The sequence below is a fragment of the Phascolarctos cinereus genome, unplaced genomic scaffold, assembly GCF_003287225.1.
Source record: "Phascolarctos cinereus isolate Bilbo 61053 unplaced genomic scaffold, phaCin_HiC Scaffold_1;HRSCAF=81, whole genome shotgun sequence".
In the NCBI taxonomy this organism is placed as follows: Eukaryota; Metazoa; Chordata; class Mammalia; order Diprotodontia; family Phascolarctidae; genus Phascolarctos; species Phascolarctos cinereus.
The window spans coordinates 186,883,966-186,901,096 of NW_027555514.1; the positions used below are offsets into that span (position 1 = coordinate 186,883,966).

General features: G+C 37.0%; 1 protein-coding gene across 1 annotated transcript in view; it reads left to right on the forward strand.

Moving 5' to 3' along the window:
• Window positions 1-17,131, forward strand: part of PLBD1 (phospholipase B domain containing 1) — an 83,327-nt gene that overhangs the window by 16,643 nt on the left and 49,553 nt on the right. The window contains exons 3-4 of the mRNA XM_020994423.2: window positions 11,658-11,741; window positions 15,256-15,394. Of these exons, the coding sequence (XP_020850082.1) occupies window positions 11,658-11,741; window positions 15,256-15,394 (223 nt within the window). The remainder of the gene's footprint in view (window positions 1-11,657; window positions 11,742-15,255; window positions 15,395-17,131) is intronic.

Here is a 17,131-nt window from a genome sequence, read left to right on the forward strand (position 1 = left end):
GAACATTTAATTTTTTAAAATTTAATTTAATTATTAAATAGATTTATTAATTATTAAATTAATATTAAGTTAAATTTAATTATTAAATGGATTATTTATTTATTTAATAATTAAATATTTAATTTAATTATTAAGTGACTCTCCTCTTCCCAGAGGAGGCTGGAGAGCAGGCAGGAGACATGTGCAGCACAAGATGGAAGGCACACAGTCCAATCAGAGGCCTCGTTTCACTTCTCTTCCCTCAGAAGGCTGGAGATTAAGCAGAAGATGGTGCAGCAGGGGATGGAAGTTAATCCTACTATTCCCTCCTTAAATCTCAATGGAACAATCTTACAGTCCCTAGAATACGGTGTGAATATGAAATGACACTTATGAAAAACGAAGATGAGAGAGGAGCTGTATTAGGCCAAATATACACAACAGACGTCTGTGCTACCGGTAACAAATTTTGATGGCACTGGAAAACTGATTCTCAGAAGTATCTGAAAGAGAGAAACAATACTAAACATTTGGGAAAAAGTCAGTCTTTGTCATTACTAAGAAACCATGATAAAGGGCAGAGCCAAGATGGCTGAGTAAGAGCAGGGAGGGACTTGCTTGAGCTCTCCTCCAAACCCCTCCAAATACCTATAAAAAATGACTCTAAACAAGTTCTAGAGCAGCAGAACCCACAAAAAGACAGAGTGAAACAAATTTCCAGCCCAAGACAACCTGGATGGTCCACGGGAAAGGTCTGTTGCACCAGGCTAGGAGAGTAGCACAGTTCAGCATGGGCCATGCCAGCAAAGAAAGAGTCTCAGTGAACCTGGAGCAGGCCTCAGGGGACTGAATCATGGGCAGCTGTGGTGGTTTCCAGACTTCTCAACCCACAAACACCAAAGACGACTTAGAAAGTCAGTGGGAAAAGTCTGTCAGACCTGGGTGAGAGAGGAGTGCAGTACAGCCTTGGCCCTAGCGTAGCCCTGTGGCCACAGTGGCAGTGGCTGCTTCCAGAGCTCTCAGCCCACAGTCGGCAAGGGGTTGAACAACTGATCAGAAGGAGATTGCAGAGATTTCTTTGCTGGCACTGAGGCAGAATTCTATTGCTTTGCCAGTATTTGGATCTGGGTGACAGTTCCGGGTGGCAGTCTTGGCATAGCACAGCTTGTGGCAGCAGTACAGAGAAAATCCTCCTCACAGTTCCAAGGCAGAAAAGAGTACATGTGGTCATTCATAGACCAGAGCATAGGCCAGGTGAGGAGTAAACACCTCTCCTTAGATCATACCACCTTGGAAGAACTGAAAACTTACAGGTCCCTAGAAGTATCTCTGAAAATAGTCACACAAAACCCCTGAGGCTTGGGACAGTACACCTTCCACACTAGAATCAGAGCCTACCTTAACAAAGAATTAAAAGGTTAAATAATTGTCTGGGAAGATGAGCAAACAGATGAAAAAAACTCAGACTATAGAATCTTACTTTGGTGACAAGGAAGATCAAAACATACAACCAGAAGACAACAAAGTCAAAGCTCCTACATCCAAAGCCTCCAAGAAAAATATGAATTGGTCTCAGGCCATGGAAGAGCTCCAAAAGGATTTTGAAAATCAAGTAAGAGAAGCTGATGAAAAATTGGAAAGAGAAATGAGAATGATGCAAGAAAATCATGAAAAATGAGTCAACAGTTTGCTAAAGGAGACCCAAAAAAATACTGAAGAAAATAACACCTTAAAAAAATAGACGAGACCAAATGGCAAAAGAGGTCTAAAAAGTCAATGAGGTGAAGAATGCCTTAAAAAGCAGAATCAGCCAAATGGAAAAGGAAATTCACAAGCTCACTGAAGAAAATAATTCCTTGAAAATTAGAATGGAGCAAATGGAAGCTAGTGACTTTATGAGAAATCAAGAAATTATAAAACAAAACAAAAAAGAATAAAAAAATAGAAGACAGTGTAAAATATCTCATTGGAAAAACAACTGACCTGGAAAGTAGATCCAGGAGACATAATTTTAAAATTATTGGACTACCTGAAAGCCATGATCAAAAAAAGAGCCTAGATATCATCTTTCCAGAAATTATCAAGGAAAAAAAAACATGATAAAATATCAGTAGCTGCAAATCTATATTCCTGCCTTTTTTATTTGTACAATTTCTATGAAATCTTTTTGAAAATGATCTACACATATATCAACATAGCTATATTTACACACATATCCTTGATGAAAGTATGAGAAGAGAATGAAGAGACATCTGTAAATGACATGATTGGCAGCTAGGTGATACCTTAGTACACAGAGCACTGGGCTTGAAATTAGGAAGTCCTGAATTCAAATCCAACCTTAGACACTTAGCTGTGTGGCACTGAGCAAGTCAGTCATATAACCTCTGTTTGCCTTGGTTTCCTCAGCTTTAAAATGGGGATAATAATAGCACCTATCTCCCAGGACTGTTGTGAGAATCAAATGAGCTAATAATTGTGAAGGGATTAGCACAATGCCTGGCACATAGAAAGCAAATTATAAATGTTAACTATTATTAGCATACAGACCACACCTTTACAGTCACTCAATTTACTGAAAGGTACAGAGAATATAAGATCCAAATGTTCATTTGGTTTGTTGATTATAAAAGAGCAAAATATGCCACCCTCTCTAGTCTCCACCAAGGAATCATGCAAAATGCTGTGAAAGGCACATGTCCATACTTTTCCATTGGCCATCCACCATGCCTGGGATGTGCTTCTTGCAGGGAAAATACTTTATGTTAAAAGGTATCATAGACAATAAAGTACTATCAACATTAAATATATATGCACCAAATGGTATAGCATCCAAATTCTTAAAGGAAAAAGTTAAATGAATTACAGGGGGAAATAGACAGTAAAACTATACTAGTGGGGGACCTCAACTTTCCCTTCTCAGAACTGGATAATCTAACCAAAAAATAAATAAGAAAGAAGTTAAGGACATGAATAGGATTTTAGAAAAGTTAGATATGATAGACCTCTGGAGAAAGTTGAATGGGAATAGAAAGGAGCACACTTTTTTCTCAGTTGTACTTGAACCCTACACAAAAATTGATCATGTATTAACAGGGCATAAAAACCTCACAACCAAATGCATAAAAGTAGAAATGATACGTAATACAATGAAAATTATATTCAATAAAGGGCCATGAAAACATAGATTAAAAATTCATTGGAAACTAGTCTAATCCTAAAGAATAATTAGGTCAAAGAACAAATCAGAGAAACAATAAATATTTTTGTAAAAGAGAATGACAACAATCAGACAACATACCAAAATTTATGGGATGCAGCAAAAATACTGCTTAAGGGAAAATTTATATCCCTAAACACTTACACCAGTAAAATAGAAAAAGAGCAAAATTGGGCATGCGGCTAAAAAAAGCTAGAAAAAAACATTTAAAATTCTCAATTAAATACCAAATTGGAAATCCTCAAAATCAAAGGAGAGTTTAATTGAAATTAAGAAAACCGTTGAACTAATAAAACAAAAACAATTAAGAGCTGGTTTTATTAGAAAGAAAAGATAAAAAACCATTGGTTAATTTGATTAAAAAAAAGAAAAAAGAAAGCACATTACTAGTATCAAAAATGAAAAGGGTGAATTCACCACCAATGAAGAGGACATTAAAGCAGTTATTAGGAGCTATTTTTCCAACCATATGCCAGTAAATCTAATAATCCAAGAGAAACATGTGACTATTTGCAAAAATGTAAATTGCTCAGATTAACAAAAGAGGAAATACAATACTCATCCCTATTTTAGAAAAAGAAATTAAACAAGCCACCAATGAGCTATCTAAGAAAAAATCTCCAGTACTAGATGAATTCATAAGTGAATTCTACTGTGAATTCTACCAAACATTTAAAGAACAATCAATTCCAATAATATGTAAACTCATCAGAAAAATAGCCAAAGAAGGAGTCTTTCCAAATTCCTTTTACAACACAAACATGGTGCTGATATCTAAAGCAGGAAGAGCAAAATCAGAGAAAGAAAACTACAGTCCAATTTCCTTAACAAACATTGATGTAAAAATTTTAAATAAAATACTAACAAGGAGATTACAAAACTATGTCATAAAGATCATACACTCTGACCACATGGGATTTATACCAGGAAGGCAAGGCTGATTCAGTAGTAGGAAAACTATCAGCATAATTGACCATATCAATAACAAAAACAAAAAAATAATCATATAGTTTGCAGAAATATATGCAGAAAAAGCTTTTGACAAAATACAACACTAATTCCTACTAAAAACACTATGAAGTATAGGAATAATTGGAGCTGTCTTTAAAATGGAGCTTTCCTAAAACCATCAGCAAGCATTATTTGTAATGTGAATGAGCCAGAAGCCCTCCCACTAAGATCAGGGATAAAGCAAGGATTCCCATTATCACCACTATTATTCAATATTGCACTAGAAATGTTAGCTATAGCAATAAAAGAAAAAGAAACTGAAGGAATTAGGATAGGCAATGAGAACACAAAATTATCACTCTTTGCAAATGATAGGGTGGTATACTTAGAGAATGAACAAAAATGCTACTCGAAATAACTTCAGCAAAGTTGCAGGATATAAAATAAACCCACACAAATTATCAACATTTCTCTATATTACCAACAAAATCCAATAGGAAGAGATACCTTGTCTTTACTCCTTGAGCTCTACCTCATGAGCCCCTACAAATAGGTTTACCTTCAGTTTTCAGCCACTTGCTACAGTTCAAAGTAAAATCATTTATGGAGATTGGCATAGCATGAATAGTAATAGGAATATATCATCCCTACCTTCTGCCTCCAGCATCTCTAGTACTGCTCTCTCATCAATAGACTAAGGGAAAAGTAGACACACTTGTGGTACACTCTACCAGTGGTCTGTGGGAAGAGTAGGCACACCTATGAGTGTACTTGTAGAGAGACTTACACTTCTACAGGAATACATGTAACCATGACAACTCATTCCTGCAATGTTACAGGGCCCTGATGTTCTTACTCTTTATCAAATAATCAACAAGTATTTATGAAAGCATGCTCTGTATCAGGCATTCTGCTAAGGGCTAGGGATGCAAATACAAAACATTAAAGAATCTTACTCTCAAGGAGCTTGTGTTCTCTCAGGAAGACAGAAGAATGTATGATATAAATACAAAATAAATATAAGAGAGTTAGGGAGAGAGAGCATTAGTGGTTGGGAGTAGACCTGAGTTTGCATAGTGATTGTGTGAGAAGAGAGAAGTTGTCAAATGTAACAGATGTTGTGGCAGTAGAAATTGCAAGATTTGGCAAATGATTAGATATATTGGCAATTAAGAGATTATTGGTAACTGGAGAGAGCAGTTTCAGTTAAATGATGAATTTGGAAACTAGTTTACAAAGGGTTAAAGAATAACTTCTTTTTTTTCCTTTGAGACAGGTGGGTTAAGTGACTTGCCCAGGGTCACACAGCTAGTAAGTGTCAAGTGTCTGAGGCATCATGTCAAAGTCATTGCTTGAACTTCATCTTTAGAAGAGAGGGTTTCTTTGCAATGGAAGTGATGTAGAAAAGGCGTGGAGATGAGTTATGGAATGCCATGTATGAGGAATGTCTGGCCAGACTATAGAGTGCAAGTTTTGATGATGGGGGGGGGAGGAGGGAATGTGTGAATGAGGTAGTACTGTATAATTAAGCTAGGACAGTTAGTTGAGGGAAGATTATGCTGGATTTTAAAAGCTAAGCAGTGGGATTTATATTTGGATCCTACAGGGAGTAGACAGCCACTAGAGATTTTTTGAATAGGCAAATGACATATTCAGATCTATTTTTAAGAAAAATGATTGGCAACTGTGTAAAGGATGGATTAGACTAAGGGGAGACTTGAAAGGGGAACCAATTAAAAGGCTGTTGCAGTGAAAACTGATGAGGGCCTGAATTTACAGAGTAGCTATGTGAGTGTAGAGAAGGGGTCAAACACAAGAAATATTCTGGAAGAAGAAAGAGCAAATGATTGGCAAATGGTTGGATATATTGGCAGTTAAGACAATATCAATAACTTTGGAGAGAGCAGTTTCAGTTGAGAGATGAATTTGGAAACCAGTTTGCAAAGGGTTAAGAGTAAGATCATAGTTTCTTACACAATCCCCTTTCCAATTCTTGGTGTTTTGAAATGTTTGTTCATGATTGTTAAGTTCACAATTAAAAAAAAAAGCAGGAGTCTCTTTCCCTGCCAAGGTTCTTGGGGCCTTTACTGAAGTTTATGGGCAATTACTCATACAAATGTAACCACAGAGACATCAATTATTGAGGCAATAACATCAAGAAACTCTCTAGACATTGTGTGTGTGTGTGTATGTGTGTGTGTGTGTGTGTGTGTGTGTAGGTTATTCTTACAAAGATTTTGTATTGAAAAGACAGTAAGAATTTGGTTCCATAGTTATTATAACTTTCTCTAGTATTGCCTTGGCTTCAAAGTGCTTTTAATTGCCTTTACAAAAGTATTTATTAAACACTTATTATGTGCCAGGCACTGTGTTAATTGCTGTAAATAGAAAAGCAAAAAAGGTACAGTTCCTATCCTCAAGGTGGTTACATTCTGATGGAGAAGACAGACAGCACAGGAAAGGAGGGAAAGAGAAAGGGCAAGGCTACTAGGGAGGAAGTAGAAAAGTCTAGAGAGTGAGGGGAAAAAAACCCTATTATTTTAGTGTTAGGCCTTGGTGACAGATTGGATATGGGGTGGGGGAAGTGAGGAATCCAGAATGACTCTTAGGTTGAGAGCCTGAGGGACTGGGAGGATGGTATTGCCCTCTACAGTAACAGGGAAGGTGGAGGATGGGGGAAATTTTAGGGGGAAAGATAATGAATTCTGTTTTGGACACATTGAGTTTCAGATGTCTACTGACATCCAGTTCAAGATGTATAAAAGGAAGTTGGAGATGTGAGATTAGAAGTCGAGAGAGAGACTGGGGAAGGAAAGGTAGATCTGAAAATCATCAGCATAGTGATGGTAATTATATCTATGGGAGCTGATGAGCTCTCCAAGTGAAGTAGTATCAAAGGAGAAGAGTATTCTGATTCTTCTTTCACAATGTGACTAATGTGGAAATATGTTTAATATGATTGTACATGCATAGCCTATATTAGATTGCATGCTGTCTTGGGGAGAGGGGAGGAGAGGAAAGGGGGAAATTTTGAACTCAAAATCTTATGAAAGTGAATGTTGAAAACTAAAAATAAATACATTTTTAAAAAGCCCTCTGTATGGTCAGAATGAGGAACTTAATTTAAATAACTTTAAATGAATTTATTTTTTCTAAGTGGGGCCAGAGTTTAGAATGGCATACAACGTATCAGTGATCAATTATTGCAGCATAGTACCCCACTAACTCCTGTAAAATCTTAGATTTGCATTTTAGCCTGGATGCCATTGAAGATTATAACTTCTATGAGGGGAAGGACTGTTTTAGTTTTACCTTTGAATTCCTAGTTCTTAACACAAGGTGTCTGGCATATTATAGATTCTCAATTGTTGAAATGAATTAGTTTTTTTGGTTCTCACTTGTTGAATTAACAAAATAAGGTTGTTGAACAAAATTGAACTTAATTCTCCAAAAAAGGAGAAAGGAGAAGAGAAGAGGGCCCAGGGTAGAACCCTGAGGAACACCAGTGGTTAGAAGGTGTGATCTAGAGGAAGGTCCAGCAAAGGAGACAGAGGAGTGGTCAGATAGGTAAGAGGAGAACCAGGAGAGCATAGTGTCCCAAAATCCTAGAAAGAAGAATGTATCAAGGAGAAGAGAGTGATCAATAGGGTCAGAGGGGAATGAAGATGGAGAAAAGCCACTGTATTTGGCATTGGTAACTTTGGAGAGAGCAGTTTTGGTGGAATGGTAAGGTGGGAAAGCCAGAATGATGGATAACACAGCAATAACAAAGATATATAGATGGTTCCCAGTATGTTAGATGGACTTACTGTGAAGGCTTTATAGAAGGACATGGATGAAAATTCCACAGAATGAAATTGGATGGACAAATTGAGATCTATACTTTTGGATGGAATACTTGCATAGATGAGATAACAGATACATCCATCCCTGAGAAGGGTAACTGGGGTTGACGGGGGAGCAGAGGAAAAGGATACTCCTTTAAGCATTATGGAAAGAAAGGAGAAAAGCCAGGACAAAAGTTGTTCATTGGACTTTGTGGGTCCTCAGTTAGCCATTCAAAACCTACAACCGTATCAAAGCCAAAAGTGGATGGAACTTCTTTAGAGCTGACAATAGTACTATATTCCTAAGGCAATAGCATCAGACTTGGCTTTCTAAATGGAAGCTTCTGCTATTCTTTCTTAATGTCACACTTGGAAACTACTGTCTTCTTTCCCTCAGTCTGTTTTCCCCATGGTTCTGTCTTCAGTTCTGTTTCTTCAAATTGGGCAAAATTAATAACCTTTTATTTTTAACAAAAAGAATAATCAAGGTAGTGAAGGAGGAGAACATGAAGTTTGCTCTTCCTCAAGGGTATTGGGAATGTGTGGGAAGACATTGACCTTTAAAATAAAATGAATCAGGGAGTAGAAAGTGACTGAGTTTGTGGAGGACATGAGAGAAAAATAGCAGCTCAACTAAGACAAAATTGTAGATGAATTTTGTACAGTAAAAACTTTAAGATAAGCTCACAAAAATCAACATTTCTATATAGCAATAACATAATCCAGCAGGAAACATTAGAAAGGGTAGTCTCATTCAAAATAACTACAAAATGCATAAAGCATCTAGGAATCGATCTACCAAGACACACTTTAAACTTTTATAGCTATAACTACAAAACACTCTTTAGAGAAATAAAGAATGACTTAAATATCTGGGGAGAAAACTTAATGCTCATGGATGAGTTGTGTCAATATAATATAAAGAAGATGATGTTTCCTAAGATAATTTACAAATTTAAAGCTATACCATTCAAACTACCAAAGGGATATTTTCCAGATCTAGGCAAAATAATAAAAAAATTTATTTAGAGGAACAACACAGCTAGAATACAAAGGGAAATATTGAGGAAGGAGTAGAAATGAAGGGGGAATAGCAGCTGTTCCAGACCTAAAACTATTATAAACCAGTAATAGTAAAAAATATTTTATATTGGTTAAAACATAGAAAAAAGAACATCCTAGAAAAATCAAGAATCAGAAAAAATTGAAAGCAAGAACCTAGTGTTTGAGAAACCTGAAGATATAAATTACTTAGAAAAGAACTCCCTATTACATAAGAACTACAGGGAAAGCTAGAAAGCAATCTGGCAGGATTTAGGCTTAGACTTATTAGGCCTTGTACCATATTCTACAATAAATTTAAAATGGATATACAATCTGAATATTAAAGACCATATCATAAAGAACTAGAAGTGAAATAATCATTTATATTGTATAAACTGTGTTGAATAATTCTTTAGCAATAGGGATAGAGGCAATTTTGATTGCATGAAATTTAAAAAGTTTTTGCTCAGACAAAATTAATTCTTGCATGATAAGAAGGGAAATAGTTGACTGGGGGAAATCTTGGTATCAGATTTCTCAGATAATGGTGTGATATCTAAAATATAGGGGCATGTTGGAGGACCTGAGTTCAAATCCAGCCTCAGACACTTACTACCTTTGTGAACCTGGGCAAGTTGCTTAACTTGCCTCAGTTTCCTTACCTGTAAAATATGCTGGAGAAAGAAATAGCAAACCACTCCAGTATCTTTGCCAGGAAAACCACAAATGGAGTCATGAAGAATCAGATAGAACTGAAAAACAACTAAACAAAAACATCCAAAATATAGACAACTAATAAAAATATGTAAAACCAAAAGCTTTTCCATATTTAACTATATGATACAAAGTTAGCAAAAGAACTGCAAACTATTAACAACCATATAAAAGAATGCTTCAAATTACTAATATTAAAAGAAATGTGAGTCAAAATTAGCTTGAAGTTTTACCTCACACTCTGCAAATTGGTAAAGGTGGGAATGGTCAATGTTGGAGGAATTATAGAAGGACATTAATGTATTGTTGGTGAAGCTGTGTATACTCATTCTGGCAAGCAAATTGGAATTATGCAAATAAAGTGAGTAGAATGTCCATACCCTTTGCCCCAGAGAGTCCACTGCTAGGCAGTGCACCGGAGAAGTTAGTGATTAAAAAAAAAAAAGGCTCCGTAGACACTAAAATGTTTTTAGCAGCACATTGTGGTCGCAAAGAACTAGAAACAAAGTAGATGCTCATTAACTGGAATAGCTAAACAAATTGTATATGAATGTAATGTAATATTACTGTGCTGTAAGGAATGACAAACATAGTGAATAGAAGGAAGCACGATAACATTTGCATGAACTTCAGAACTTTGGACTTACTGGCAAAGTAAAGTAAGCAAGTGGTCACTGGGAATCTAGGTGACCAGTGGATATGTGCATTGCCTGGAGTCAGGAAGCTGGTTTTGCTGAAATTTTCTCCTATTCTTTTTCTTTTTTAGAAAATTCCTTTGTTATACGGGTTGGTTCTCTGGGAGAGAGGGAGGAAAGATTTCAGGGGGAAATTCGATGACATAAAAGATATCAATAAGTTGCTGTTTCTTAAAAAGTAAAGACTAGGGGGGAGAGGAAGGGGGGAAAAACAAAGTAAAAAGTGCACAGCAAAAAACAAAAGAAAACTTACAAGGAAGCAAAGAAAATGTGTAGTATTTATTATATAGTATATGTAGTATTGTATCATATATAGTGTATTTATCATATAGTATATATTATATATATTCCATTTCTTGAAATGAAAATTTATTGCTATACATTTTGAATCCTCTCTTATGTTCTGCTGTGCATGTGACATGCTTTTTTTCTTTTCTTATTTTATATTTAAATTTGAATATTTAAGTTTATGTTTCTTTCTTTTCCTTATTATGTATTGAAGTTTTAGTATTTGATTCTAAATTTTTTTTTAATGGAAAAAAAAACATAAAGACTTCACAACTCTGAAAAGCCCAGTATTGCTATACAGAATACTGATGATGAAGCATGCATCCCATTGCCTGGCCAGACAAATGATGGACTCGATTGCAGAATTGGACATACATTTCCATACATGGTCAATATGTTTATTTGTTTTATTTGCATATATTTATTTGGTACAAAGGAAGGTTTGTGTGCCTGTGTGTCTTTATCCATGTCTGTGTCAGTGTCTGTGTGTGTTTGGATCATTGAGAAATGACAATGAAGTAAAATAAAGTATATCAATAAAACTTTTCTTTTTTAAAGAAAACAACAGCATTTGCCCTCAAGGTTACAATCTGAAAATTATGATGATGCAAAACCTCGTGGAAATCAAATTATATCTTTGTCCACTGTATTAAAGTTCCAACTCAGGGAAATTTGAATTTCCAAAAGGTAGGCCAAAAATACATCAGTCCCAGAGCTGATCCTGAAATCACATTAACTGCATCTGAACTTGACCTGAAATTCAGAGCAGTCCTATGCATTGCATTACTAGAGGTAGTTGATATTCGAATGCTACTCTTGAATAAAGAACGGAACTGATTTGCAAAGTAGATGATACTGGCTAGCCTGAGTTTTTATAATCAACAGAGACAGAATTGGGTTTGTTTTTTTTTAAAGTAACATTTCCACATTTTCTTTCAGACACATGTACTACCATTTCGAAAACCTGTTTCCACAGTTGATTAAGAAACCTAGTGTCTTTGAAAAAGTGAAGGACTTCTTAGTGTATGTATAAGTGTTTACTTTTCTGATTTAAATTTTGAGAATTCAGGAGCTGAACCTTTAATAAAAATGTTATTCCTTGTACCCATACCCTTTCACTTCTCTGTAATTCAATTTTATTTTCAGTTCCAAATTCCCTCTCCCCTTCTCCCACCCATTGATTTTTTGTTTTTGTTTTTTTTGTTTGTTGGTTGGTTTGTTTTTTGTTCTTGGCTAGGCAATGGGGTTAAGTGACTTGCCTACGGTCACATAGCTAGTAAGTGTTATGTATCTGAGGCTGGATTTGAATTCAGGTACTCCTGAATCCAGGGCTGGTGCTCTATCCACTGTACCACCTAGCTGCCCCTCTCCCACCCATTGAGACAAGAAAAAGAAAAAAACATTACAAATCTTTCCCATCTCTCTAGTTGACCTCTATAGTTGTTTTTATGTCTTGAGAATTCAGAGAAAGGATAAGCTAAAATCCCATGAACTAAAAGTCTATGGAGAAATTTGGTATGATCAGACACCTCTCTATCATAAAATTCTTAAGATAGGAACAGGAATAACTTCAGAGAAGAAGAAGAAGAAGGAGAAGAAGAAGAAGAAGAAGAAGAAGAAGAAGAAGAAGAAGAAGAAGAAGAAGAGAGTGAGAAAGAGAAAGAGAGAAGGAGGGAGGGAGGGAGAGGGAGAGAGAGACAGAGACAGAGACAGAGACAGAGAGAGAGTAAGGAGAGATGTATATAGAAGAGGACAACCCAAGGAAATAATATATCAGGAGAATTAAAACTCATATTGAGCTGAGCCTAAAGACAACAAAATGTTATTGCTGGAAGTAAGAGGAGATCAAATAAATGAGGGTTAGGACCATTGCTCAGAGTAAATGAGAGGTTAATAACAGATAATGTCAGAATCAAATTCTTAGATTTTTTTTGCTTCAAGGTAATAGAGGAGATAGTAACAGTGGATGCCTTCAGTTAATTCCAAGTTACCAGCTGAAAGAACTAGTAAAATGTGATTAGTAAGCCAATGTCAGTGATCTTTGGAAATTCATGAAGAATAGGACAGGAGAAGGCCTTGGGATGGGTAAATGTAATCTCCATTTTCAAAAAGAGGAGGATACAGGTCATCCTGACAACCTTGTTATCCACTCCATTATGGATAAAATCCATTTTTATTTGTCTGTTTCCCTACTTTTTGGTTGAATAAATGAAAAAATTTTAAATACATTAAAAAAAAGAGTAGGATAATGGAATCTTCAGTCCATGGGCAGGTGACCATGAATCACAGGACCATAGACTTAAAACTTGAAGGGACCTCAGAGATCATCTGTTTTAACCCTCTCATTTTATAGATGAGGAAACTGAGACTCAGATAAGTTAAGTTGAATGGCAGAGCCATGATTTGAACCCAGATCTTCTGACAATAAAGTGCTCATTCCCCTACATTACACTGCTTGATATAAGGACAAAAATCTAGAATTTGAGGCAGCTAGGCGGCACAATGGATAGAGTGTTTGGCTTGAAGTGAAGACCTGAGTTCAAAATCCAGCCTTGCTAGCTGTGTGACCCTGGACAAATTACCCTCTGCCTGCCCCAGGTTTCTCATCTGTAAAATAGGGGTGATAATAGTATATACCACCTAGGTTGCTGTGAGGATAAATTGAGATATTTGTGAAGCAGTTAGCATGGTGCTAGCTGCTATTATTATTATATAATTCATGACTTTAAAGGAGTTGTCAGCACTGAGAATGAGAGAACTCATGAATTATTTCTTCCAGACATAGTATCCAGTTATTCAAAGTTAATTCTTTAATGATTTTTATACAAAAAGTGAAGTTAACATATTTATTTGTTACAATATGTTTATCCTGCCTCTGACATTTGAGCAAGTCCCTTAACCTCTACATTCCTCGTGCAATAATTGATCCATTGGTAGAGGGAATCCCCATACCAAGAGTTTCTTACACTTCCTACATTTACACATTCACATGTTTGCATATATATTTTTATTTGAAAAGCACTTAACTATTTTGTATAGTTTATACCTGACTTTCTCAGTTCTCCATGTACAATCAATGAGTAAGCTTTAATTTAGCACCTACTATGTTCTAGGTGTTAGAAATATAAATACAAAAATGAGAATGCCCCTGCCCTCAAGGAGCTTACATTTATATGCCCACATTGTCTAACAATCATGCCTTCATGCACACATGTTTAGGCACACAGCTTATGCTGCCTACTATATGTGGGACCGTTGGCCAGTCACTGAACTCCTCTTGGCTACGATTAGCTTATCCATAAAATGAAAGGGTTGATAGTGTAAATCCCTCCCCAAAACATTTTGGGATTTCCCATCACCTGAAAAAAGGCCTAAAACATGGATTGGCCAATTAGGAGAAAGACGTTTTTGACCCACTCTGAGCTTAGCCTACCATAATGCTTTGTGTGCTCTGGCGTAATGCTTTGCTCTGCTCTCTGAGTGAGAAAATGCCCTTTCTTGTGTCAGTAACTACAAGGCCAGATGAAGCTGACCAGGAGCATTCTTCTGTTTATAACTGCCAAGGACAAGGCACCTTGAAACGGACACTGTCTTGAATAATGGGACTTTTCTTATGGTTTCTTATGCTATATTATCTCATATTAACGATAATAGAAACACAGACATTCTGGATCTATAATTTCAGTTGACACTTTGACATTCTCTTATCTTATTTTATTTACAGTCTATCCTATTAAGAAATTCCTTTCTCATATTATAGTTAACACATGTGGAGACTATAATTTTGGGTTGATGCAGGCATCCTGAGTTGGGATTGCTCTAAGTGTATAAAGGGTCTCCTTCAGCTTTTTTACCTCTTGAGTTCAGAATTATTTTCTGACTCCATCATGCGTGATTCCCTGGCTTAATGAGAATAAATAAGCACATTATGGCACATGTACAGCCTGATTCTGTTTGTCCCTTGGTCAAACCTTTGGTAAGGTGAACCCCATTCTGTTTGTTCTTAGGACAAACCTTCGGTTAAGGGGGAAACTGATTCTGTTTGTTTCCTTGGAACAAACCTTTGGTAAATGGTTGATAGTAGATAATCCATGAATTACTTTCCAGCTCCAATTCTATGATCCTATGATCTTATGACCACTAACCACACTAACTAGGAAGAACATTATATTATGTTGCCTCTGGGAAAAGCACGGTGATCAGCTGCTCTGTTGTTCCATTCCAGACCAAAACACCCTTCCCCTGTCTAGGGACAGTCTCACTTTTATATCTCTGTCCCCAGTGCATGCACCCCAACCAGTCATTTATTCATTCATAATGGCAGGAATCCAAACTGAGGCAACACAGCTAGGAAGGAATTTAAAAGCCTTTCTAGGATTTGTCTTGAATCACAGCCTCTTTTTTTTTTTTTAAAGCTCCTTCTTTTTCCAAGGAATGTAACAGTAAGGTTAGCATTGTAATATCTGAATGGGTGATTCTTGATTCCCTTATTGGATTTTGCTTTGCTTTGTCTAAAGCTGGTTTGGTTTTCATCTAGGAAGCAAGATCAGTGGGCCCGAGAACAGGTCTGTAAGAACAAGAAGAATCCATTTTGGAGACATGCAGGCTATGTTTTTTCACAGCTTGATGGGTTGTATTATGGAGCTACAGAGAAGGCAAAATTAGCCCAGAAAAAGGTAAGAGCTCTAAGGAACTGTACTTAGAATCTATTTTGCATGGAGCAGAGACCTACAGTATGGTTAAACCACCTAAGAGTTTTGGTAAGAGCATATTAGTATTCATTAAACTGTGTAGTACTAGAGTTTTGAGTTTATTGATGCAGATTCTCCTACAATATGTAAATCTCCCTCTCCCTACCCTCTAACCCACATTAGCTTTTTGTAGGACCTTAACTAGCTAAGGATGAGTAGGACTTTGGCCCAGGGCATCAAATTGAAATAATTTGGATAACACTTGAAGTCCCTTAACAACAACAACAACAACAAAAAGCAACCTAAAACCAAAAAGAAAACAGAGCTTAGCCCCTAGTTAGCATGAATTATTAGGCAAAATAGGAACCTTCGTGGGTTTGTACGTTTACCACCTCCCTGCCACTCCCCACTCTACTATTTCCCTCTACTTTCACCCCGTTCCCAGAAATTCCCTTATATTGGCCACACATTGGTGTCTCAAAGCCTCCATCTTCCTCTTCCCTCGCATCCTTTACCCCTCACCAACTGAGTGTATATGTTGTCTCAAGCTACTAATACCTCTTCCATTTTGGAAGCTGTGTCAACTTTCTTAGGTTACTAGGTGACCATTTAGCACTTACAAAATAATTTATGGTGCTTCCACCATATGAAAGAATTACTGTAGCTTCCTAAAAGTGAAAGCCAAAATTTCAGTGTGGTAGATGTCATCAACTCCTCCTTCTCCTCACCCCACCCCACACCCCAACTTTCTCTGGGCTTTGTCTTCATAAACTGTAACTGACTTGCTTACTCTACCTACACCTACCCTGGCAGTTTGGGTGATTCCCCAAGTGGGAAGTGTAATCAAGAAGGTATAACTCCTTTTCCAACAGGGTTACCTGGGGGCAATCCTTGTGATGGGGAGGATATAAATCTACTTCTCAAAACTGAAGCTCCCATGTTCCCCTCCCCCCCTCCCCCACCATTCCAGGTACATCACATTTAAATAAAACAACCAGCATGATTCCATTAACTTTTTTTTCTGCCTTAACTCTTAGAATACAACATTTAGTACTAGAAAGCAAAGTAATAATAGTTGTGAGCCCCCTTCCTCCCCCATAAATCTAGATCACGTTCTTTAACCGGTGCATATAGTGTACTTGGAAAGGAGTAAGGCATATGAGTAGGGAGTCCCATGTATGTGCCTGGGGCAACTCATAACATAACTCATGTCCTAGGTCTCTTTAGTGTTAACAGTCTGTATAGTCTTCATCTTCTGTGCCTCTCAGCTCTCCTGTTTCTCTGCTGTTCTGTATTGAAGAAGCATTTAGCTCTTTCAGGAAAACAGCACCCTTTAAGCATTGCCTGGGTTCTGAGGTCATGTTACATGCTTTCAGTGAAAAACATTTTCCTTAAGTCAGAGTTTGTGAAACTCTTCAGGTCTGCTATCTGGGCTTTGAGAGGCTTCTATCTCCCAAGCCACAGAAGGCAGTAAAGAGCAATAGGTAAGGGATCTCTCTCTCTGTCTCTGTCTCTGTTTCTGTCTCTGTGTCTGTCTCTCTTTGTCCCTCTCCCTCCCTTTCTCTCTCTGTCCATCTTCCTTTCTCTCCCTTTCTCTCTCTCCCTCTCTTTCTGTCCCTCTTCCTCTCTCTCTCTCTCTCTGCCCCCCTTCCCCTCTCTCTTTCTTCTCTCTCTCCCTCCCTCTCTCTCTGTCCCTCTCCCTTTCTCTGTCTGTCTCTCTTT